The 25,433-nt window shown below is 36.0% G+C and overlaps 1 protein-coding gene across 1 annotated transcript; it reads left to right on the forward strand.

The window, feature by feature from the left end:
* The first annotated feature begins 479 nt into the window (after positions 1 to 479).
* LOC133175927 (death-inducer obliterator 1-like) lies at positions 480 to 25,071 on the forward strand. Its single transcript, XM_061311076.1, has 29 exons — positions 480 to 634; positions 1,299 to 1,453; positions 2,073 to 2,267; positions 2,990 to 3,414; positions 3,568 to 3,700; positions 4,378 to 4,476; positions 4,649 to 4,717; positions 4,877 to 6,836; positions 7,600 to 7,699; positions 8,008 to 8,129; positions 8,476 to 8,729; positions 8,950 to 9,117; positions 9,374 to 9,520; positions 10,340 to 10,490; positions 10,713 to 10,959; positions 11,383 to 11,542; positions 13,385 to 13,501; positions 13,965 to 14,078; positions 14,517 to 14,735; positions 15,126 to 15,262; positions 15,794 to 15,941; positions 16,169 to 16,258; positions 16,712 to 16,907; positions 18,001 to 18,183; positions 18,960 to 19,136; positions 19,224 to 20,402; positions 20,578 to 21,378; positions 21,551 to 21,644; positions 22,761 to 25,071. Exons 2-29 carry the CDS (start codon positions 1,310 to 1,312, stop codon positions 23,305 to 23,307), a joined length of 8,376 nt encoding a protein of 2,791 aa, XP_061167060.1. The 5' UTR covers positions 480 to 634; positions 1,299 to 1,309; the 3' UTR covers positions 23,308 to 25,071.
* Positions 25,072 to 25,433: the final 362 nt, after the last annotated feature.

Here is a 25,433-nt window from a genome sequence, read left to right on the forward strand (position 1 = left end):
CAAAATATTCGTTGTTTTGAACTGTAAGTTTAATTTCTCGAGACCGCATTCCATTGGTATGTAATTAAATTTGGCGCCAATTTTACTTCTCTAATGTATCTACTTTCATTTGAATTATAGGTACATTTATGTATCTTTTTCTGTTGAAAATTTGTAATAAGATGTTACTGATATGTCCCTATAAAATAGTCGGTGCTTAAATATATCAAGCTTTATAAAATATGCTTCTTGAATATATAAACAATATCAATATTATCACGTGGTTGTTGAGAAATATGGTGAACATGGGTGGAAATGTGTACCATAAATTATGATATGACGAATGTCATATGCGAAGATCATAAAAAATTGCCGTACTTTTCAATCATGTTCAATATGATATACTGTGTCCCTTTCCTGCCACGTAATTGGTAAGATATTTCTTCGAAGGCCCCAAAGGTATTGAACAGGAAAATTTACGCACCCACAGCATGCCATACTTTCAACATGGCGACTGGAAGCGATATCGAAATGAGAGATTATTGAATGACACATATTTATTATTAGTTGTTTCATTTTAAACTCTTTTCCTATATTTTGAAGTAAACCTGGACAACCGATAGGATTTCTTCAAACAGTCGCTGGAATGCAAAAGGTAAACATAATTATAATTGTCAAAACGAGGTTTGTGTTGCTTCATTATGCAGACCTCAAAACATGTGGTCGAGATTCCGTGTTATGATGACTGAAATTTCTGACGACATCACTGCTATATTTGCGTGAAAGAAAAATGTTCAATTACTCATTCATTAAAAAATAATAATCTGACTTGAGAAGAATGGCGTTATTGTATATGGTTGCAAAGAATGATTTAAATGAGAGATGGGTGGAGGATCCTGTTTCTTCTGACAGATTAGCATGGTATTAAAAGCCTTGTTATATAACTTTTGGGAAGGTGTATACTTAAAGTTCAAAGCGAATGTGCATATTTAGAACAGTGAAAGATTTGAAGAGAATGCTAAGCTTTCAATATAATGTTGCAGATCTTTATTTTGTTAAAGCGAAAATGGTTGTTATTGTTTGGTAGAATGTGTATGGTAATACATAATGGACAGTTACATCATGTACATGTATACATGTAAATGACAATCATGTATGTCAAACAAGGGGTATTAAAATTCATATTGAAGTTTTATTTGCATTACACTTACTATGCATAAATTTCTTGACCTCTAAGTCTCATTGCTATGTAAGATTGTTGAAGCTTCAAATAAACTAACTGTTTACTTAAAGTACATTTTCAGTGACATATTTTGCAGGTAGAAAGTAAATGGAGATGTCGACTGAAAACAATGATACCTCAGGCACTTCCGTTACAGAAGTAGCTCCAACTTCAACGGTAAATAACAGTGTATCCAATTCTGAAACTCCAGCCAATGGTGTGGAACATACAGATGTCAGCTGGCCATCAGAGGTTTGTTAGCTATTATTGGGGTGGTTCCTATATTACACTTAGGAAAACTTCCAAGATACTGCAGATAACTGAGGATAACGTTGAAATTTTTCACCCAAGAAAACCATTGTCAACCTAGGTGCAGCTGAGGTTGACAATGGTGTTCTTGGGGTGAAAATTTTCAATGTAACCCTCAACTACATGCAGTTATTTATTTATTGTATTATACTGAATTTTTTATAAAACTACAAATAAAGATGGAACATGCATGAAAAGATTCCATGCAGTCAATATTGTTTGGAATGTCACCTGTCATCAAGCAATATTGACTGTTGCAAAGTCCTATCATGCTGGAGGGCATGGTTTCATCATTCAGAGGGTATTTTTAACAAATGTTTCTCGGTGAATCAAATTCAAATAATTTTCATGAAAGCATATTTTATTTTACACTAGGGACAAATAAACATTTTGCTAATAAAATTGTACAGTTCTTAATTTGTTTTTCTTCAACCATAAATTTAGCTGAAAGGTTTTTAGAGGCATCAGATTTCACCTTGAAAGATTTAATGGCAAAGACTAGACTGTGACTCTACATTGAATTGTTCTGAAAAAATTATCACACCAGCATTTTCTATTTCAGGATAAGAATCCTTTCAGTGGATTTTCTGAGGAGCACTTAAGCAAACTGGACGAATTTCTATCATCAGAAGAGGCCAAGAAGATCTTGCAGCAGACATCTGAGGGCGATTTCTCGAGCACGATGGCAGAACTGGAAACAGCCCCACCATCTGCCACAGCAGAGGTCCTAGGAGAAGATCTCTTAAAGATGCTGGATGTAATGACAAGATTTCCTATGATTTTTGCACTGAAAAACATAAAATATTCTTTGTCATTAATTAATCTTTTTCATTATTTGGAAGGAATTTTAATGAATTTATTTATTTTTATAACTTTAAAATTTTTTACCCCCTGCTTATAAAGTGGGGAGTATATAGTAATGGGGATGACGGTGTCTTTACGACCGTGCGTTACACTTGGGTCTAGTCATCTCTTATTAGCAACTCGTCTTACACCACTGAAGGCAATTTAATGAAACTTTCACAAAATCTTTCTTACATAGTGGCATTGTGCAACTATTTTGTTTGGATCGGACACATATTTCACGTTTTCACTGCTTTTTTTATAAGATTGGGGGTAACCATCTCTTATCTGCAACTCCCTTTATACCACTGAATAAAATTTTAATGTGACTTTTACAGAATCTTTATTACATAACTAGTACCATTGTGCACCTCCTATTTTACATTTTGATCGGACAGATATTTGGGGTTTCCCATAGCAAAAAAAGGACTTTGCCATTATAATGCCAAGAAATGCTCAGTGCTCACAGTACCTCTAGTCTAGTTTATAACTTGGTTTTGAAGATATGTTTCATGTATTATTACTTGAAAAATATTTTTCATAAAAAGTATTATAAAAATCAATTAGCAATGTTATATTCTTACCTTCATTACAGTTTGATTAGTGTTGAAAAAGTTCTTTTGTTTTTGAAAACAGAATGGAAGCATGCACTCAACCAATTTAGATCATCCTTATTGTGTGAAAGTGCCCAAGCCAAATATTTCTAATGCTGTGACAACTAACTCTAAAGTAGTAGTTGTGCCAAATCCTGGAGTTCAGTCATCTGTAGTACCACCTCTTACTGTGGAAGCCACAAACACAAGCACCACCCCAACCACTTCCCCAAGAAAATCGGCGAGAATTTCACTCCGACGAGACCCTGAGGGGGAGCCAAAGGAAGAGAGTGAAGCAGAGTCCTCAACTACAGGCTTTGTGGGAGCAGTGCACCCTGGGATTGTTCAGCCTGGATTTGTGGGAGCAGTGCATCCTGGGATTGTTCAGCCTGAACATGCTGGTGTAGGAAGAGGAAGGGGGCGGGGCAGGAGGAGTCTAATACCTGAAGACACACCCACCAATATTAGGTACACGCAGAACTATTAAATTATTTATGTTCAAACAACAGAAAATCATGGCATGTTTAGTATAAGTTATCACTATGTGCCCCAAGGATTTATTTGGAGGACAAACGACAAACTTCAGATGTTGAAAATGTTTCATCTCTGTAAAATTTTCAGGCGATCCAGTCGTGTGAGCGATAAGGAACAGAGGGATTTAGCTGAGAAGATCAGACAGGAGAATCTTCTACAGGAAAAGGCAGCTTTAGAGGCACTTAGAAAACAAGAGGAACAAGAGGAAGAGAGTGTTAAGGTTTTAAGAAATACAGCATTAGTGATATATAATCAGAGAGATACTTGGTATTTATGCAAGTTTTCTCATTTCTCTTACTGTTTTGGTATTAAGGATTAATACAGTATAAAGTGTAGGGCTGTCACGGTTCTAAAATTTTTCGGGTCAGGTCGGTTCTGTAAATTTTCGGTTCGGTTTCGGGTTTTTCGGGTCTGTTATTTACATCTATTTTAAACCTTAATTTCATGAATTTAACTTGAAAAATCTTTGTTACATTAAATTTACATTGAAAACAAGTCTTAACCATGCCAACGTCTAGACATCGGTGACTTGGCCAACTATTAGCCACAACCTGACCATTCCTGCTCGTTTTGATAATAATCTAATACTTCCGTAACAAGTGTTTTGTCATGGAATGAAGTAGATTTCAGTTGTGATGTTTATTTATCACTGTTACCATTATCATTCCTTTGATTTCGACGGCATTTTTTGTATTGAACAGACTCTAATATATAAACCAGACCTGAACCGTAATCCGGAAAAATGGAACCGAAACCAAACCGAACAACTTGGACCGCGGTTCTTGGTTATTTCGGGTACTCGTAACAGCCGTAATAAAGTGTTTAACATAATTGTCAAGATTTCATACCTGACTTTTTGTGTGTGAAGCTTATTTAATCTTGACAATTTTTGTGTAGACGGGGCCCAGAAGAGGGAGACCTCCAAAGACTGAGGCCTTAGACACTCCAGAATCAGCACCCAGAGGCATTAAAGCCTCTGTAGCCAAGAATAAGAAGGTGGGTACACATACAAATACCATTATACATGTAACTAATGCTTTTATAGCTACATTATAAGTTAGCTGTCCCAGAGTCTTTGTGACATAAAGTGTACATGTAAAGAAACAAATCTACAGTGAATTAAAACTGAATATTTTTTTTTTGAGTGTGGGTTGCATTTTGTTTGTAGGGGAGGAAATCCCAGCAAGAATCTCAGAATGAAGAAGAGAGTAGTGAAGATGAAAGCCTTACTCCTAAAGTAAATAATAATGTAAAAAAAAAAACTCCATTAATTCTTAACTTTAAGAATTAACATACATGTATCTTGAGGAAAAATAGAAAATTTTCATGTACTTGTGATGCAGTTTTGGGATGCATCTTCAGAATTACACATTTTTTGGAATTTCACTAATTTCAGAGAACCTCTGCCAGGACTGCAAAGGGAAAGAAAGGGAAAAAGGTTGAAGAGGAAACCGAAGAATCTTCAGCAACAGACACAGATAAAAACAGCAAAGGAAAAGGGAAGAACAAACAAGATTCTGAGGTTGAGGATCCTCCAGTCAGGAGAGGAAGAAGACGGAAGAAGGATCAGACGATAGACAGTGAAAGTGAATCACCGAAGGAGCAGGGAAAGAGGCTGACCAGGAGTGGAGTGAAGGACTTATCAGACACAGATAATACTCCACAAAAGGGCAAGAAAGGCAGGAAAAAGGGAAAAGGAAAGGAAGAGGATGTGGAGGAGAAGGAAAGCCCAAAAGGAAAGAAAAAGGGAAAAGGAAAAGTGAAGGAAGATTCTTCAGAAAGTGAGGATGATCTTCCTTTGAAAGATATTAAAAAGAATAAAGGAAGTCCAAGTGAAAAGTCACCCAAAAAGAAAGGAGAAGAAGAAAGTGATGACAAATCAGAAATTGTAAAAACATCAGTCCCACAAACTCCAGGGAAGAAATTAGCTCAAGAAAAACACTCTGATGATTCTCCAAGGAGTATTTTTAAAATGTTTGAAAGTGGATTAATTCAAGAGGGACAACAGGAGACTGTTGAAGTTTCCCAGCCTGTTGTGTCCTCTCTGGTGACAGAGGTTTTGGAACTGCCCATAAACCCTGGTAAAAAAGCGGAACAAAGTGGAGACCCAGCGTCTGCAGATGTTGATGCAGCAGGGACAAGTGATCAAACAAATGCAAATGATTCTAAAGGATCTGAGCAGCTTACACTGGAGGTTGAAGCTAAAGTTGAGGAAGTTAATTATGAGGATTTCATAACATCCATGGGAGAACCTAAAGTTACAGCCAAGAAGGAAATCGTTGACAGTGACGTGAAACCAGCTAAACCTGTGAAGAGGAAACCACGGAAATCAGAGGAAGTCAAGGTAGATCAGAGCATGTTAGATTTGTTCAAACCTGATGTGGATGTGTCCAGCAAAAGAAAGGGCAGTGTTAGTGGGAAAAAGGAGGTGCCCTCAGCTGGAGAAGTGGCTAAATCAGGGGAAAAGACAAGTGACACTAAGAGAAAACTGTCAGTGTCTGATAAAGTCTCTAGTCATAAATCAGCAGATACTGGCAAACCAAAGAAAGACACAGGAACAGAGAAGACTCACAAAGACTCAGAGAAGGAAACATCATCTCATGAAAGGATTCGAAGAGATTCTGAAAAAGAAAAGATTAAAAAAGATGTGAAGAAAAGTATTGCTCATGGTAAAAATGAGAAAGATGAAAGTGAGGATAAAAAAGGAATTAAAGACGTAAAAGTGAAGGTAGGTAAAGAGGACAAGATAGGAAAATCTGATAAAGAATCTAACACAGCAGAAAAAGGTGCCGTAAAGAGTGAAAGTTCAGAAAAAATTAAAGACACAGAGAAATCTAAACAAAAGCAAGTGAAAATGGACACAAAAGAGGAGAAAGTTAATAAAGAAAGTGAAAAACTTAAAGTAAAGGATTCAGATATAAAGAAAACAAAGGATGAAAGTGAAAGTGTTGTTGCAGAGGAAAAAGACTCAGAGAAAGGTAATGCATCTGTTAGTGAAATCAAGGTGGAAAACAAAGAAGAAACAAAAGGAGAAAGTGAATCAGATCCTAGTGATAAAGACATTGATAAAAGGAAAAAAGATACAGATAATGATCATGAGAAAAAATTCACTGAGGGAAAAGTAACACAAACAGAAAAAGAAGTGTCTGAAAGTTTCGAGAAGACAGAGGAAACTAAAGAACCACTGAATGAAGAGGTGGGGGCTTCTCCTGGTGGGCGGGGACAAAGGAAGGCTAAGCTGAAATTCCTGAGGGAAAAACTGCCAGAAATGACCGAGAAAGAGAAAAGACCAATCAAAAAGAAACTGGTCAAAGAGAAAAAGCCAACTGAAGAGAAAGAAAAGGAAATAGACAGTGGTAATGTTTAATTTTAATTTATGTTAAGTAAGTGAGTGTTAATTAGATTAGTCAAATTATTGTTTAATTTAATGAGAATGAAGATAAAGCAACAAGTATAGTCAAACCTGATTATCTCCAACTTGATGCCCCCCCCCCCCCCCCCCCCCCCCAGAACTCAAAGTATTCAAGAAATTTACGTTAAAATACATAATGAAAGAATTCAAGATATTGAGGTTGAAATACACATTGAAATTTAGGGGCATCAAACTGACTTCGACATATGTATGGAAAGTTAGAGATGGCTAAGACACTAAGCGCTTGGGAGAAAAAACATGACCTGCTAAGAAAGATAACTCTGATATAGTATCTTATAATGTTTTATAAATCTGACTTTAGAAAAATAAAATATTTATCTTAATCAATGAATTTCTCAAATTCTGTCATTTACATTACATTAAATTTACTCAAATCTCATTTTCAACTCAATCTTCTGTTTGAAATTGTCATTATTGCAGAAAAAATACCTATGTATTGAGAAGACAAGAATTGAAATAGAAGGGGACATTTAAAAAGTAGGTGGGGATCTGGGGTTCCTCCCTTAATGGGGAGTTTAGGAGGAATACCAAAATAACTGGGGAATTACATCATTATAGGTGGGGAAATTCCCTGGCCCCCAGGTCTTAGGGACAACCCTGAGATGAGGTAATTTTTCTCTTGTAAGGCTAGATTTTTGAGCACTGACCGACATTTAAATACTTGTACTCACTTGTTTTCTTTTTAGATGATAGTGATGAGTTAAGCTTCGAGGATGATGAGAATGACTCGGACTATGAGGCACCAGGTGAAAAATACTGCATTTGTAAACAGCCATATGGCAAGAGGTAAGCAGTGTAGAATAACAGTATCATCAGAATGGTAAGGGTAAAGGTTTCTATAGTGACTTATGTAAACACCTGTACAGTAAGTTATGGGTAATATAAGATAGTGGTATCAAAAGCAAGGCACATTATTGTGTAAATGACCTTGTGGCAAACAAAAGAACTTCCCCAAACTTATAACATGATATATAAAGAGTGCAAGTCAGGAATGCATTGTATATAAATGAGGCAATTCAGTTGATGGTTGCGTTCTTTCTTTGGATAGGTTCATTATCTATTGATGATCTGACTTGGATTCTTTGTTTGGACAGGTTTATGATTTGTTGCGATACCTGTGAGAACTGGTACCATGGTTCCTGTGTGGGCATCACTAAAGCCCAGGGTAAAGAGATGGAGAAAAACAACAAAGAGTATCTGTGTCCTCCATGTAAAGGTCAGAAACAATTACTCTTTAACTACTTATAAATTTATAATAACAAGGAGTATCTATGTTCTCCACATAGAGGCCAGGAACAAGGATTCTGTATCCATTTATTTATTAAAAAAAAAAAAAAAATAGATCCTCTGAAACATTTCACTGTAATATTTATTGAGTTTAAGATAAAGCAGGAATAGTGAGTTTTATCATGTTTATGGCTAAAGTACCAATGTAAATCTTTATCTGTTAGCAGCCAATTCTATCATTGCAATGATATCATCTTTACAACCTATATACCTGCATGAACATGTATTTGTATGCACACTTTATAAGTATATAATGGTCTTACTCTGTTAAATAGAGAAGCAGGCTGGTCATAAGGAAAAAGTGGCTCACCCTGCAGACAGCACTGTGTCCAGCGATAAAGAGGAGAAGCACAAGAAAGTAACCAAAGAGGATAGACCTGGAAGTGGGGGGAAAAGGAAAGAAGGAGATTCTGAGAAACACAAGAAAGGAGAGACATCAGGAAGGAGGGACTCAGAGAGGTCTGATGAGGGGAAATCCAAGAGGAAAGTGGAGCATCACACAGAGTCCCCTCTTAAAAAGCTCAAGGAGGTAAATTAAGATATATATAAGAGATAGTATTGAAGGTAGTAAGCTACTTGTGTCTCTAATGATTTCACAGGTAAAAAAAAGATGCATGACAGAAAATTGTTTCAAACAAAATTAACTATTTCAAAAGTTAAAACGAGAGTCAAAATAAGAACTGCTTGAAACTAACTAGTTATATTGCTACTTTTATAACCATTGAAATGAATGCACTTTTATTTTGCAGGATAAACCCGAGGGAAGTAAGCCTTCCACCAATGTACAACCAGGTGATGAGAAGCGCAGACATTCTCTGGATTCCAAATCTCACTCCAAGAAAACACCCTCAAAGGAGAGATCTCATTCCATGTCAAAAGATAGAAATCACGGGGAGAAAAAGTCTGATTCAGTGAAGGTATAGTCATTATTATGTTGCTTGGGTTTTTTTTGAGAAAAGCATAATACAGATCATTTATTTCCATTTTTCACAGCTGCAGTTATCAGTATATATATAGGGAACTGAGTTGTTTAATTGATTTGAGTGCCAACAAAGCATATCATCAGTATTTCTGTCCAATGGAAACATTTCTAATTGTTATGAATGACAAGTCCAGAATTTAAATTGAGTTTAAGTTCAGTATGATTTGAAACCCTTAATAATTCTGTTACAGGACATTGCAGCACAGAGATGTGTCAATACTCAATGTAACAAGTACGCCAAGAGAGAGTCGGTGTATTGTGGAACAGATTGTATTCACCAGCATGCTAAAGACTCTCTGAGAGCCCTCAATCGATACGATGCAAAGCGGGGGAAAACTGTGAGTTATAAAACAAGTCAAAAAGAGCTACAGGGGTTTACTGTTAAAAGACAAGGATAAATGTGTTTCATTGAAAATCAAGCTGAAGTTTTCTTGTAAAATTGGGAAAATTGTCTCCTAATTCTCACCGAGATGTGAGATTTATAAGAAACAGGGTTCGACACTAACGTAAGTCCGTTAGTCTCAGACTAATACATTTTCATTCAGACTGATAAAATCTGTGGCTAATTAGTCCAAGCGGACCAATAAATTTTCCTGGAAAACAATATGAATAATTTACCAATGTCCGATTCTCCACAACTTTTACTGGAAAACCCTGCATTTATTTTTAGCTTTCTAGATTTTTGGTGGGTTGTTAGACAATTTCGAGTCAGTGCTTAATTTTTCGACTGATTGATATGAAGTAAATCGTTTTAGCGATCATAATTCATATGACACATAAAAGAAAGATGTCAGACATTTTGGATGTAATGTAAAGAGAAGAAGAACGAGATCGGGAATACGATCATACTCGTTGATCGCGAGATTTCAGCGAATCTGTGATGTGGAATAAACCACTTCATATAAATGCTTTGTTTATTTAAAAAAAAGTATAAAAACGTATGTTGAAATGTGTATTTTTAAATTTATGTTACAAAACATTGATGTTTCCTTTTATTGACGGACTCATAAAATTGCATGCAGACTAGTAAAAGTAAAGAAGCACTAGTCCGACCGGACTAAAGCCTAAAAAAGTTAGTGTCGAACCCTGAGGAAGAAATTTTATTATTTCTGGAAATTCCATTGCCAATAGATTTAATTTCTGTTAATATTTAACAGCATGGTCCACTTTGGCGTGTTCCTGTGAGGGAGAGGAAGACGGGGAGAGTGTACACTGGTTCTAATGCTCCACTAGAGAGTGTGCTCATCACATGGCTCCTACAACACCCCACATTTGAAGTGATCCACCCCAAATCCTCAGCCAGTGGAAGTAAGAGCTCATCAGCTGTGTAGTGCAAGCTAACATTATAAACTTTTGAAAATTGAAACTATTTAGCAGTGTATGTCTTTCAGAAGCACTTGAAAACAGGCATTGTTATATTGGAAGAAAGAAGTAAGAAAAAATTGATCCAAGAGGTGTCATTCAGATTATCAGAATTTTTGTGAAATATTTCTGTTAAGGAACTGTTACATGTATGTCAATTTTTTACAGGTCATGATAAATCCAAAGATCATCATCATAAAGAGAAATCCAAGCATCAAAAGTCCCCTGCTCATCATGACAGCAAGGATAAACACCACAACAGTAAAGACAAGCATGGTGACAGTAAAGACAAACCCGGTCATAGTGGTCCAGCCCTAGATAAGGTGTCAGACGAAGCTAAAGGCAAGAAAGAAGACGGGCCAGATGTCGTCCGCCTTAATGTCAGGAAGTCCCTCAGAGATGCTCTCTTAAACAGGTGAGGAAAGGCTTATTCATGTTGGGACTTTAGAAAGGATCAATTCACCAGAGTATATGTACCTTTCAATTAACCCAGACTTAATCATATAGTAACCTTTGTAAGGACTACGATATTTGTATCAATTCTTTGTTAGAAGTGGAATCTAGTTAATTTGGTCAAAGATCAAAGGTTCTAACTTACATTTGTGAAAGTTCCAGGTTGAAAAATTGATAGGTGTGCACAGAAATAGTGAAAAAGTGAGACACTCCTTTTGAGATAGGCAACATAGGCAACAAAATAACCAGTACATGTAATTTCATTTCAACAATGTCAACTTTAAAGATTTTCATATATTTTCAGTAGATTTTGGGTTCTTTATAAACATTTTTTGCATGAAATATAAACGAGTAATTCAGGATCATTTCTTGTTTGCTCTTGCAGGGCTGAGGGAGCTGATGATGTGATGTTGTCCACCATTGAGATCCGAACTATTGCTCTGAAGATAGAAGAAGAGCTGTTCGCAGTGTTTCAGGAAACTAGTCACAAATATAAGGCCAAATACAGAAGCCTCATCTTTAACATCAAGGATTCCAGAAACCAGGTGACCTTAAATCTGAACGCCATTACTGTGAACAGTTCTGCTTGTTATATATAATATGAATGTACGGATAGACTTTGAGCAAGGTGTATTTTTGCAATGCACACATTTTATAAGTACAGTGGCGCTGCGTTTATCCAGACGCCATTTATCCGGACGACATTTTTTGGGAACCGATTTTTTCCATGTTGTCTCAATAATCCGGAAATTCATGTTCCGCATCCAGACGGTCAATTTCTACTACAAAACGTAATAGTTCATTGAAAAATGACTCGTTTATCCGGATGGCAATTTTTTAAGAAACGGCTTTTTCACATGCATCTTGCAGTAGTTTTAATTGGTGTAAAAACATTGGCCATGCAGTCAGTTTGAGTTACCTGTGACCTACAAACAATAGCGTCTATGATTAGGGTGTGTTTACCCCCAATTAAATCACACATCTATAATGAAGCTCGAAGAATTTTGCTTATACAGTGCATTAATTAAATAATAATCCATTCAAAATCATATTGCTAACTGTATATGCATCTGAAATTCATGAGAATTTTGGAGAGTTGTAAATAAAATGAACAATAAATCACCAGCGATTTTGTAATGGTCTTGATCAGATCATGTTGATTGCGTTAGTTTAAAATATGATTTTCCATGTCTAAAAACGTAAATGTATTTTAAGCGCGTTTTCCCCCATTAGACAGTTAGAAAAGGTACATAGTTGAAAAAATATTTTTCCTATTTAATGTACTACTGTCTATAAACATAAATTACTTTAAAAAAGATATATAAAACTGGCATTACGTATAGAAGTTGATTACATTTTTCGAGGTATTTTTGTGATCGAAATTCAAACTTTAGAAAAAAAATAATGATAATCATTAAGATTGTTTGTGTTTACGTTGAATTTTTACAATACTTTCACTGATTGTGCGTGTTTGAGATAGCTTACAGTGTTCGGTTACTATAGTAGCCCTGTGTAAAGAATATACGGGAAATTACGGGGTTTATATTTAAAGATTTTCAATGATGATGCTGAACAGCTCTGACATATCATATGAGCTTCAATAAATATAATATATGGCGAAATAAAACAACAGTATATTAAAATTTGCTCAGCCCATGAATTCACATGCCAAAGACAAGGCGAATAAAATTCCCTGAGTTAAAAAAGGAAGTCTCAGCATAAAATTGCCTATCAATTTTTTTATTGTGTAAATTACATTTTTTAATATATTTTTCTTTACTTAATTACTTATTTTAAAGCTAAGAAATAAAAACATTAAACCATGCAAAATATCAAAGTTTTTTCCCTTTGCCTTCACATTTGATACCAGTATGTGCATATACATGTACACATGCTTGGAGAAGGTTTTTTTAGAAGCGATTCAATTATCCGGACAATTCATTTATCCGGATGTTTTCGTAGGGGACAGAGGCGTCCGGATAAACGAGGCGCCACTGTAAATACTTGTACTAACATTGGGGAGGGTTCTACATGGAATTACAAGTATATACAGTAGATTATGAAGTTTTCAAGAAAACCTTTTCGAAAGATAGTTATTGGTATTTATTATCAAGAAATTATTTTTTTTCACTAATCCAGTTTATTGTTGTACAAAATCTTCAATAATGCAAATAAAGGTGATAAAAATATTCACTTAACAAATATGCACAGTGTATAATGCCCACTTGCAAATTTCCATGTTTATAGCACTGATACAATAAATTACATGTATATGTATATTGCTATTAAGCAGACATATGGTATTTTGAACACAGAATAGAAATGGTGTAGGTCCAAGACCCAAAAAAACTTGTATTGTTTATTAATAATGTGATCTGTTTACTCAGGGTCTGTTCCGTAAAATCCTGAATGGACACATCAAACCCAGTGAGTTGGTGAAAATGACCCCCGATGAGCTGGCATCAAAGGAACTAGCAAAATGGAGAGAATTTGAAGCTAAACATGTAAGATCTATTTTAACATTCAATAATTGACAAATCCGTTTACATTTATTTTGCTGTTTTTACTGTTTATATACAGACATAAATAACATTCAAATGTTAAATCCACTAGACTATTTTGTCCATATGCTGGGTTTTTTGGGAGTGTTGATAAGTGATACTTTTATGCTTGTTAACTCTAGTGTATTGGTAACTTATTAGTAAGAGATAAGATCATGTAATGATAGATATTAATAGATACTTATTGTAATAATTCTAGACTAGCTTGTTTTTGACTTAATTTAGTTGGTTTTGCTATTCCGTCAGTAAAGTAAGTTTTTCTGTGAAGTACATGTATTTCATATTTAGCATTTTTTTCTTTGCATAGCACAAAATTCAAATACAGGTGTAAATCTTAAAAAAAACTTGGACAATGGTAATCTTTGTATATAATGGAGGTTTATAAAATTGTGGTTTTATTAATTAGCAACTGGAGATGATTGAGGCTGTGGAGAAGGAGCACATGATGGAGGGACAACACATTGTGAAGAAAACTCACAAAGGCGAGATTGATATGGATGAAGATCTCAGCACGCTAGAGGTAAAGATTAATTACATCTCAGCTATAACATACATCTCAGCAGACTTCAGGTAAACCTGGTTACATCTCAATTATTACATGTATCTCAGGGTAATGGAGGTAAAGAAAGATTACATTTCAGTTATTACAAAAATCTCAGTATGCTGGAGGTAAAGTTGATTACATCTCAATTATTATTTACATCTCAACTATTACATATATCTCAGCAAGCTGGAGGTAAAGCTAGGTTATATCTCAATTACTTGTATTTCATACTTTTATATGTAGTATAGTAGTCTTGACTTTGAACTAATCTTAATGTAAATCATACTTGTATTTGTAAGTTTAAATGAGGGTTTGTGTCCAGAATATCTTCTGTTCATCAGTTCATTTTATCTCGCAAATCTAGAGGAGAGTTGGAATCGAGTACAATTAACAATTTGTAAATGAATTTCACAGGATAAAGGAGTAGGACGGGAGAAGAAGCATGATACATCACAGGAAGAGGAGGCTAACACAGAAACCTCAGATGTCATCATGGACACCACCGGGCAGCATAAATTACACGTGTTTGACCTTAACTGTAAGATCTGTACAGGGAAAGTGGCCCCACCTCTAGAGGAGACCACCCCTAAAAAGGAAGTGACTGTAGCCAAACAAGTACAGGACTCTCCCAAGGTGAGGCCTTTAATTTGAAAGGACAAGAGAATTCTTTCAGAGAAATGGTCATTCTAAAGGAAGCTAATGCTAAAAGTTTAATTATTCCCCCCCCCTCCCCCCCCCCCCCCTCCCCCCCCCCCCCAAAAAAAAAAACATCATTGTCCAGGTTGCTATTATTATTGGGATGTCAGTTTGTCTATTCACAACTTCAAGCTTGGCAATATGTTCTAGTCCTTTCTTTAAAGCAAGCTTTCATGTTTGACCAGATGAAAGATCTTCTTATCTTGCCATGTCAAGGTCAACATCAGTTAGAAATGTAAAATTGACTGACATTGTATTTATACACAGGCAGTGTATTTCATTACCATACATGTATATTGTTACAGTATGTATTGCTAATATCTACAGAGTGTGAAAGAAAAGCCGCAGCATAAGAAGTCTGAGGAGGATCAGAAGAAAGCAGAGATGGTTGTGAAGGAAGTTCTAAAGGCAATACAGAAAGCTAAGGCTGAGGTTCCATTGGCTGACTCTACGGTCACTGTCAGGTAAGATTAGCACTGCGTACCAGCATGACCAGGAGACTGTCGTCACAGGTTTTTATCTTCATCACTTCATCAATAGGCAGTCTGAAAACTTGACTTGGTTTAAATGTGAACAATATGAGAAATTAGAAATGGGGCAGATTTTTTTGTAATACTAATACTGTGAAATCATCATTGTTCGTGGTTCGTGGTAACCCTTACCCATGAATTTACATCCCCATGAACAACTATTTTGTCAACATACTGATTAATTAGATCTGCCAAATAAATGAGCTGCCCATGAAATTACATCCCCACGAACCAATAAAATTTTGCTTGCCCACGAACATTGACCCCCACGAATTTAAATGATCCTACAGTACATCTAGACAAAAATAGCATGAAACAAAACTTTTCTAGTATGTCGAATCATCTGTGTGAAAGGCCTTGTATGTGTTACAGTCAAATGGTGAGGGAGTGTTTCAATTGAATGATTTGACTAAATCTTGTTCATTGATCATTATACTCAGATAGTGGATATTATTTAATCAACAGATCTCCTGATTCGGCCTTGCAGTCAGGATTAGAGAAGCCAAAGTTTACCCCATCTGGGCCTCAGCTATGGAAGGGTTTCATTCAGATGCAGGATGTGGCTAAGTTTGTAACCACAGCTTATCCTGTGTCAGGACAAGCAGACAAGCAGGTCATTAGTGTTCCAGTCTTTTAGATTTTCACTGTATCAGTAAAACATGCTTAAAGCTTACCTTCATTGACAGAAAAAATTATTTATGATGCATGTATCAAGTTATCTATCTTAATTTTGTACATGAAGACATTACTTTGTTTAAAAAAAATCTTGACTTTGTTTCAAGCACAGAGTTAAACAAATAATGTTTTTTATAAGTTTCTATAAGTTTTGTTATTGTACAGGATCTACCAGACACTATCCATGTATGTGGAAGAATTGGACCCGAACAGATCTGGGACTACTTGGCAAAAATGAAGAAAGTAGGATCTAAAGTATGTACATTTAATAATTTTATACAAGTGGTTTACTGGTAGCTATTCAATATGTAATAGTTTTTGTTTGATGCATCTTTAGCCTTGCACAGCTAATGATTCCTAGGTAGTTACACTGTTTTAAAATACTTAATTTCTGTTGCTGGTATAGCACCCTTCCTTTTTTCCAAAAAGTACATACATTTATCTTCTATTTTTTGTTGTGAAAATTTTGTAGGAGATTTTATCCTTGTTTTATCCTGTTCATCTTGATCCTCAGTGACTAATTTCAAAACATTGTGGTTTTTTTTAAAGAGAATGCATATTCATAAAACTGTAGAGAAGCATACTTGTTTTGAGTAGATTGAAAGGGATGAAAATACTTTTAATTCATTAAGACAAAATAGAAAATGTGTGCAAAATTTTAAATGAAGTTTCAATGAAAACTAAATATGAACATTTTGTTTGTTTTAGGACATAGTCATACTAAGGTTTATTCCTGGTGGAGATGAAGAGAAGACACATTATATAAATCTCTACTCCTACCTGAACAGTCGAGCCCGCTGTGGGGTGGTGGGAAACAAAGCCAAACACATCAAGGATTTTTATATCCTCCCCCTAGCCTCCCACAGTCAGATTCCCTCTGTGCTTACTCCGTTTGATGGTCCAGGTACAGTATACAAACTAAGGTGTGGAAAAATTGCCATTGTAAAAATAGAGTCAAATCTCATTATTTCAAACTTGATGGGGCTGAGAAAAACTTCAAGATAATTGAGCATTAGAGATATCAAGGTTGAAATCCATGTACATAAAGAAAAAGTGGTTGGGACTTCCAGCTCACTTCTATATGTCCATTGAATTGAGATACTGGTGTTAGAGATAGAGTTCAAATGTATTAAAAACAAAACAAAGGAGTTTTAATGTTGTTTGCATCACATAAACTGTAGGTGACAAACTGCTCTCCATTTCTGTAATTTGTCACATTTTCAAAATCTCCTCCAGAGGCACCCATTTTCAACCAATTTGCCATAAAGCATCCTTGTATGATTGGAATTTAAGCTTGTTCAAATTTATAATTATGGGCTTTGCAAAGAGAGATAAATACAGAAATAGAGAGTTAGGTGGTGTTCATTTAAACAGCAGAAAAAAACTTCTATGGAAGTTTCTTATGTGTTTAAGTTTCAATTTGAACAAGACAAGGCACATATGGGTTCATAGTATAAGGGAAAGTGTTCTAGAATCTGTTAAAGAACCACAGGAAAACAAATTGACAAAAAATTCTTTATGGCAACAATAGGATGAGGTCTGCAGAAGAAAGTAACAATATAGGGGGAAAAATGAAATCATAAAGAGCATTCATAAAATTTTAAGTGAATACATTGTTTTAATGTATAAAGTGTGAAAGTTTATGTCTATTTAATGTAATTTATCTAAAAATATGATAAGACAAAAGTTTTTTGTCAAATTAGGATTCATTTCAGAGTCATTTTGGTGATGTCTTTTATGGAAGACCTAGCTGCCAAAAATTTGTTAAGGTACATGAAAGGTTTGCTTAAAAACCTTTCTGTAGGTACGAAGTTTTTCTGAATCAGCTTAGAGCACACTGCCCTGGTTGTGATGATGACAAAAAAAAAGAAAACATCTTGTAACCAAAATATTTGAGTTACAACATGTCAGCATTTAGTGCTTGTATATTAAGCAGATGGAGTGTTTTAGCATGTATTTGAACTGCAAACTATATTGTTCAAACTTTATATTTTCAGGTTTGGAGGATAATCGTCCCCATATGTTACTGGCAATCATGGTCAAGCAAAAGCAAAAACGTCATAGTGACCATGATCATCACCATGACAGCAAGAAATCCAAACACGATTATGAACATCATCGCAGTAAGAGTAGCAGCAGTAAATCCTATGTCCCTCCAAGTTCAAAAAGTTCATCTAAAGGTACATATGATCTTTACAACACCATCAGGGAGATAAAAGAAATTGAGCAGTTATTTTCAACATTCATACATGTAATATATGGCGTGTCATATTAAAATACATTCAGACCAGAGAAAGAAGAGAACAGAAATGAATGAAACCTTTTTAAGGGATTTGTGTTTTTAAAACCCATTCCTCAATTATATATATATATAACCGTGTATAATCAATCAAATACAAATCAAAATCAGCTTTTATAAACTCATCTAGTATTGGTTAATGCCATCACTTTGCTTTTTGTCCTTGTCACAGTGTTAAATTTATGAAAATCTTCCCGAGTTGGCTTATCTATGATTTCATTTCAACCAATCTTAGCATCAACAATCAGAGGAGGCATTTATTTTAGAATGTCAGATTTTCATCATATCAACTAACATAGCAGGTATTATTGGAGAAGATACAGCAGTATGGTCAGAATAAAGAAGTGCAATGAGAAATTTCTTATACAATGAGTTAAAAGTTCAATTGTTCCAACAATAGTTTGCATCATTTTTGTTCAGAAAAGCACTTGAGGCTCATTGAAGACCTTTGAGTACTATAATTTCTCCTGTGTCCGTTGCTGAATTATCAGAAAATTGCCATTTATTTTTTGTCTGTTGATTATATTTGTATTTGTGAATTGGATGATAAAATTATGTGTGTAATAACAACACAGACTGCACATAAATTTTTGCATGCCTTGTGGTGCATGTTATTAATGGTGGAAGGGTATTCACAGCAACTTTATTATTTAACAGATTCATCCAGATCTACTAACAAGTCTTATTATGATTCTTCATCATCTGAAACAAGCACCCCTAAATCAGGGGGTGGCACCCCAAAAGTTCCCCCGAATCCTGGAACCTCTACGGAGAAAAGTGACCCCATCATAAAGGCCTACGGAAAAGGGGCAGGACTTGTAGATGATGATAATGGTAAATGGATGACAAAAAGAGCTGCTTTTCTGTTGAAAGTTGATAGGAAGTGTTTGATATGACTGAATCTCTGTTTCCAATTTTCAGATCAAGAGAGCCGAGCATCTGCAGAGGATATTCCTTATGATCCAGAGGATGACTCGCAGCTCCCCTACAAGAAAGCCAAGGTAGACCGAGAGGATAAGAAACCTGTGGAGAAGCCATCATCAGCCTCCGTAACAGATCTTATAGCCAGGATCTCTAAGTGCAATACACCGGCAGAGTCCACTGCCCTTACTGTGGCAGCTCTCGCCACACTCAAGTCGACACAAGAAAAGAGACGATTTCTACTGGATCTCACTTCTAAAGTTGAGGAGCAGAAGAAACTGTTGGAAAAGAAAGAAGTGGCCAAATTAACGGCCAGAACTTTAGTGTCGGCAATTTATGCCATCAGTGCAGCTTCAAAAGCCTTGATTCCTGCTGCTAAAGCTGCAGCCAAGGTAAAATCTCCAACTGTGTTGCAGCAAACAGCAACATCTACAACAGAATCTCCCCAAGCTAGTACAGATTCTAAACCTGCTGCAGTTGTGCAGATATCTAGTGAAGAACAAAGTGTAGTGTCTGAGAGCTCAAAGGCTACACCAACTACTGATGTTATGAAGGAGACCAAGTCTGTATCATTTTCATCAGAAGTGACTGTGACACATGTGGCAGCAGGGGAATATGCACCAGAGGAGTTGAATTCGGGTCAGGATGTGGACATGCGGATTGGCACACAGCCACCAGTGTTGAGTAAACCCAGTGAAGAAAAAGCTAGTTCAGAAATCAGTGTGACTCCACCAAGCTTTTATGTGGAAAATCCTGTTTTAGCAAATCAAGATACTCCTTCCTTAGAGGAAGCAAATAAACCTGTGAATCCATCAGATATGCCAGAGGCTCTGAAATCTTTGTTTTCAATAATTCCTGGTGCAAACTATAATTACATGAGCAATATCAAAGACAAAAGTGATGTGGGATCAAAGGAAAAAGGTAAGGTGGAAGCTTATTCCACTTCTACTGGACAGTTATCCACTACACAAAAAGTGGAAGAAGTGGAGGAGGGTCAGGTGGAGAAAAAGAACACGTTTAATGTGTCCCTTTTGGACTTTGACTATGGAGATTCAGACAGTGATGGTGAAGATTCTCCAAAAAATTCTAAAAAGGAACAAAAGACTCAAGAACAGGAAACTCCCAGTGATTCCAAGGAACTGAAAACCAAAATGGAAGAATCTGATTCAGAATCAAAAGGTAGTCCTCTTAAAAGCTACATGTACTTAGATTTTCAATTTTGTTTTAAAGAAACATGGTTATAAATGCATGATGTCAAATGTACAAAGGTTTTGCTGCTTTTTTTTAATTTTCATACCATAAAGATACAGTGTAAAAGATATTTGAATGACAGAGTGGTTGAAATTTTTTTCAGACACAGAGGCAGAAGAAAGGGATAGAGAATTGATGCCCCCTCCACCTTTGCCTGTGACCCTGTTAAAAGACAATGGAACCCCACCCCCTCCAGAGTCAGATTTGCCTCCTTTACCCCCAGAGCCTCCTCCCCCTCTCCCTGAACATGAACCAGAGGAGGAAATCCAAGAGGACAATAAAAAGAAGAAAAAGAAAGCACCCAAGCCCCCTCCAGAAATTGTTCTTACTGCTGTCAACCCAGTTGGCAAAGCAATATTACAAGCTACTTATCAGAAACTGGAACATCAGAAAATTCAACAAATGAATGTTCCTCCACCTCCCTTGCCCCCTCTGTCCCTTGCACCAACAGGTGTTCCCCCTCCTACAGGTGTGCCCCCACCTATGGGATTACCTCCTCCAACTGGTGTTCCACCCCCTAATTTACCCCCAATGTCATCCAATGCTCAGAACATGCCAGGACCATCAACATCAATTATGCCAGTTTCAGGGCCACCACCTCCATTTTTGCCTGGTTCAGGGCCACAGTCAGGATTACCTCTGTTATCTGGGCCCCCTCCTCCTATATCTGGTCCACCACTTTCTTGTCCCACACAGACATTGCCCTTGCCAGGACCTTCACAGTCTGGAATGCCTCCCCTTGTGCCTCCTCCTATTCCTGTTCAGGGTGTGCCACCGAAGTCAATGCCATTACCTATGCCTATGGGCACAGGCCCAGAGGGGCCACCTCCACTTCAGGGTCATCCCCATATGTCACCTATGGAGGACCAACGCCATAGACCACACAGACAACACATAGAAAAAGGTTAGTTAGATCCCCAAATGTTGTAATCAACCAACCGTTATTTTCACAAATGTATGATTGGAAAATGTGTGTGTATTATTTGATGATTGTTGAAGATTTTGTGGCATTGGCATGATTTGTTGATTGGGTTGATACATGTAAGCTTGCTCTAATGCCTCTCTGTCCTATGCAGGATATGCTGGTAAACCGTGGGAGGACACAAGCTTGGTGGACGAGGCCTTGACCTTGCCATTAGAGGACCAGGATTTCAGAGATCGGGACTTCAGGTAACCACAGAAAAGTTTTCCAATTGTCTTAAAATTATTTTCTTTGAGAATTCGTCACCTCTTCACAGGAATGTTTATCTACAGCTGCATTACAAAAAAACGTTTCATATTAAAGGGACAATTTTCCATTCAAACACTTCATTATGATTTTGTATATGTTAGATATTTTTGACCAGTATCTGGAAAGAATACAAACAAATATACATTTATGTCAATGGATAGATGATTTCTGTCTATCCATCCATTCGTCTATCTGCAGCAACAGTTTTGTTCTTTGTATTTAGCTCCATTGTATATGTATAGTATGACTACAAAACTTAACATACAATCAAGTAAAATCAAGATGAGAATTTTTACGTTCCAATATTAAGGTTGACCTTATAGCCTTGATCTTGACATACATGTATATATTAGATAAAAGACAATAAGCATTACATTTTCTAATCCTCATCTCTCCTTGCTTCACATACTGGATATTTCTTAAATACCACTGTCAGAGTTGCCTTTGACCTCTGACTTTGAATTTGTAACTATACTTCGAAATTGATGATGATTTCAGACATGTTTGTCTTTTACTTTCATAAAGAATGACTGAAGAATATGATTATCTATAACATTTTGAATTACAAGTTTCATGTAAACTTTGACCTGAAACTCTTCTCTGTTAATGATTTTGTTGGGGTATGTTTGTCTTGATTCTTCAATGGCCGTATTTTCTGTTGCTAACTTGCTATTTCTTACGTCTAACTTAGATGTTAATGGCTAAGCAGACAAATAATTTGAAGTCTGTACGTGTTATGTCAGAATCAGTAACACAATGATTCACCCTTCCTACACATATAAAAACTCTGCTGAACAAAATCTAAAATCTTAATGAAATATCAAAAGTGAATAACCTTTTGTGTTGAGTTCAAATTACAGTAAAGCATGCTTTTAGTGAATTACCAGGGACAGACAACATTGCTTCATTATAAACGTTATTCGTTATATCTGTTAAGTTCAGAATGCTATTAAAAAACCAAGGGGAAGCGTAAATTCATTAAAAGCATGTTTTACAGTAATATTTGAAATCATTTACATACTGTTTCATTTTTTCTTCTAAATATTATTTTAAAGGCATGGGGAGGATGTTGATGAAAGGAAACAGCCTTGGAAAGGTCAAAGACAAAAGTTCCCTCCTCCCTGGGCCCAAGATGTGGACCACAGACACAATCAGGACACTGGCCCACCTTTGGGCTCCGAGGACAGGGATTTCAGACATTACCCCCGTGGTGAGGACCTTGATTACAGATCTAGAGACTATTCCAAAGACAATAGGCTGGAATACGAGGAAGACCAGGACTACAGGGCACAAGAGAGGGGGCATCACAGACGGCGGAAAAAACGACGACACAGCCCCGAGCATTCTTCATACAAAAAATCCCGACATCATGACAGAGACAAGCATTATCATGGTCATGATGACAAAGATGATCGGAGCAAAAAGGAGGAGGAGAAAAGTTCTCAGCAGAAAAAGGAGACTGATTTACCAAAGCCTGTGCCTCCACCTGGGGTGGTTTCTACAAGTGATCCCCCACCTGGAGGGAAACCTGGGCCTTCTTCCCATAGAGCTCCCCCTCCCCGGTTACAGCCAGCTCCTCCTGGAGTGGATGACTGGGAATAGCCTTCACCACACTTACACCTATCATGTCTCGGCGATTACTGTTGTTCTTTATTTGTTGTAATTCATTGCCTTGTGAACAATTATGAAGATAGTATTATTTTTAATTCTGACTCTAGCTGTATGGAATGAGGTGGAAAAGTATCATTATTTTGTGGTATATTTTACTTATTTACTTGCTGTCTGCAAGTTGTGTAAAAGTTCATTGAAGAAAAAAATATTAGTGTTTCAAAAGAATGATAGGAGGTTGCTTTTGTATACATGTATGAACATTTTGTATAATGATAAAAGAATAATTGGAGGTTCTGATTTTGAAACTTTATTGTAGATATAATTAATACAATATACATGTTTATGTCTATGAACAATTTTTTTCTGTTAATGACGTAATTTTAAGAAATTTGGTATAATCATGAAATTATCACTATATTTTTTGCTGTCGACATTCTTATCACTTATTAAATGGCATTATTTTTTTTTTTTTTAGAAATTTCTGTACAGAAACAAGATAGTACAGAAGTTTAATGACGCTCCCCCAAAAAAAGTGAAACTGAGGTGAACTTAGATCATAGCGTTTTGTCTGGAATAAAATTTGAAGTAGCTGTTTAGGTGAATGTAGATCTCTATATTTTAAAATCTCATTTGTATATGAAGGTGGACATCAAAACACAAGGTAGTTATCTTCAGTGTCAAATTCAAAACATTGAACAGTCATGCAGCAATTTTAACTGTAATTTCTTTGGTTGAGAAATAGCAAGTTGAACCTTTACAGAAAGCATTCATATTTGTGATTAATTTTTTTAGCTCATCTGAACTGAAGGCTTAAGCAAGTTTTTTTTAAATCAAAATTTGGTGTCCATCTATGAGACCATCTCTCTGTTCACTGTCTGTAGATTTTTCTCCCTTTTAACTTCTTCACTATCACTGACCAATTTGAACAAAATAAGGCTCATATCTTAGGATAAAGGTAGTTCAGTATTTTCAAATTGGGAGTCATATCTTTAAGTGATAGGGAAAATGAAGTTGGGACATTGAAATAATTGGACCAGGTAAACAAAACTGAATAGAAAGCAAATCTTCAAATCCTGATATTGCAAGCATCCTATAATGTAGCGTTTATTCCAATTTGTGCTCATCTAAGCAGGCATCAAAGTAGGTCTATACAAGGTATACAGATTTTAGTTTGATGTAAAGATTGTAAAGTTCAAAGAATGGATTTATATTTTCATTTTGGATGTCTCCCTTCCAACTATTATATGTAATTTTAATGTTAACCTACGTTACTGATGTTTTGCAATCTGAATGTGTTGGCATTTACATGTATGTCAACAGAAATTGTATTGTTATTACTTACGAAATATTCATTTGGCAAATGTCAATATAATTCAGACAGCAGTTCAAGCTCATGCTGCTTCAGACTGGGACTTAATGCCCTATTAGTGTAAATTCCAGCAAAATAAGGACAAAGTGGATTATTTCCTCCCAGCTCATGCTTTTTAGACTATCAAGACTTTGCTGCATCCAGTTCTGTTTAAATGAATTGGAAATTAAGAGAATTTATATTGTGTAAGGACTTGTATCCTTTGCATTTATATTAATTCTTCAATTATACAGAAGTGCCCGTTGTGAGTTTTACAGCTTTGTTTTTCATTCAAATGTTGATGAATTTGTTTCATTTGATAGAGTACTTGTTGAAATGTTTTAGTTGCGATGATTGGGTTTTGAACGTACCTTGTACATGGTAAATAAATGAATTAAAAACCAGTGTATTATCTTTATGTCATCTTAAGTACTAATTTTTTTTTAGCTCTACTGGTCAGAGACCAGAAGAGCTTATGCGATAGTAAGGTGTCCGTCGTCTGTCCGTCTGTCTGTCTGTCTGTCTGTCTGTCTGTCTGTCTGTCCGTCTGTCTGTAAACAATTTTTCAAAACGCTACTCCTCCTTCAGTTTTGGTCCGATTTCAATATAACTTGGCACACAAGTAGACTATACTAAGATACATAATTTAGTGCATCGGTTTTTGATTTCGATGGACGGTGTTGCCATGGTTACTAAAAATAGAAATTTCTGTGAAATTCCTTTAAAACGCTACTCCTCCTACAGTTTTGGTCCGATTTCAATATAACTT

Source organism: Saccostrea echinata, unplaced genomic scaffold (assembly GCF_033153115.1).
Source record: "Saccostrea echinata isolate AGI-Se365-2 ecotype Australia unplaced genomic scaffold, CSIRO_AGI_Sech_v1 ptg000064l, whole genome shotgun sequence".
NCBI lineage: Eukaryota > Metazoa > Mollusca > Bivalvia > Ostreida > Ostreidae > Saccostrea > Saccostrea echinata.

Bases quoted from the DNA above. Each gene is read 5' to 3' on its own strand.
- LOC133175927 (XM_061311076.1), top strand. From the start codon at position 1,310: ATGGAGATGTCGACTGAAAACAATGATACCTCAGGCACTTCCGTTACA. The intron at 3,415-3,567 runs GTACACGCAGAA...TAAAATTTTCAG, and splicing joins GACACACCCACCAATATTAG to GCGATCCAGTCGTGTGAGCG. The intron at 16,259-16,711 runs GTATGTACATTT...TGTTTGTTTTAG, and splicing joins TGAAGAAAGTAGGATCTAAA to GACATAGTCATACTAAGGTT.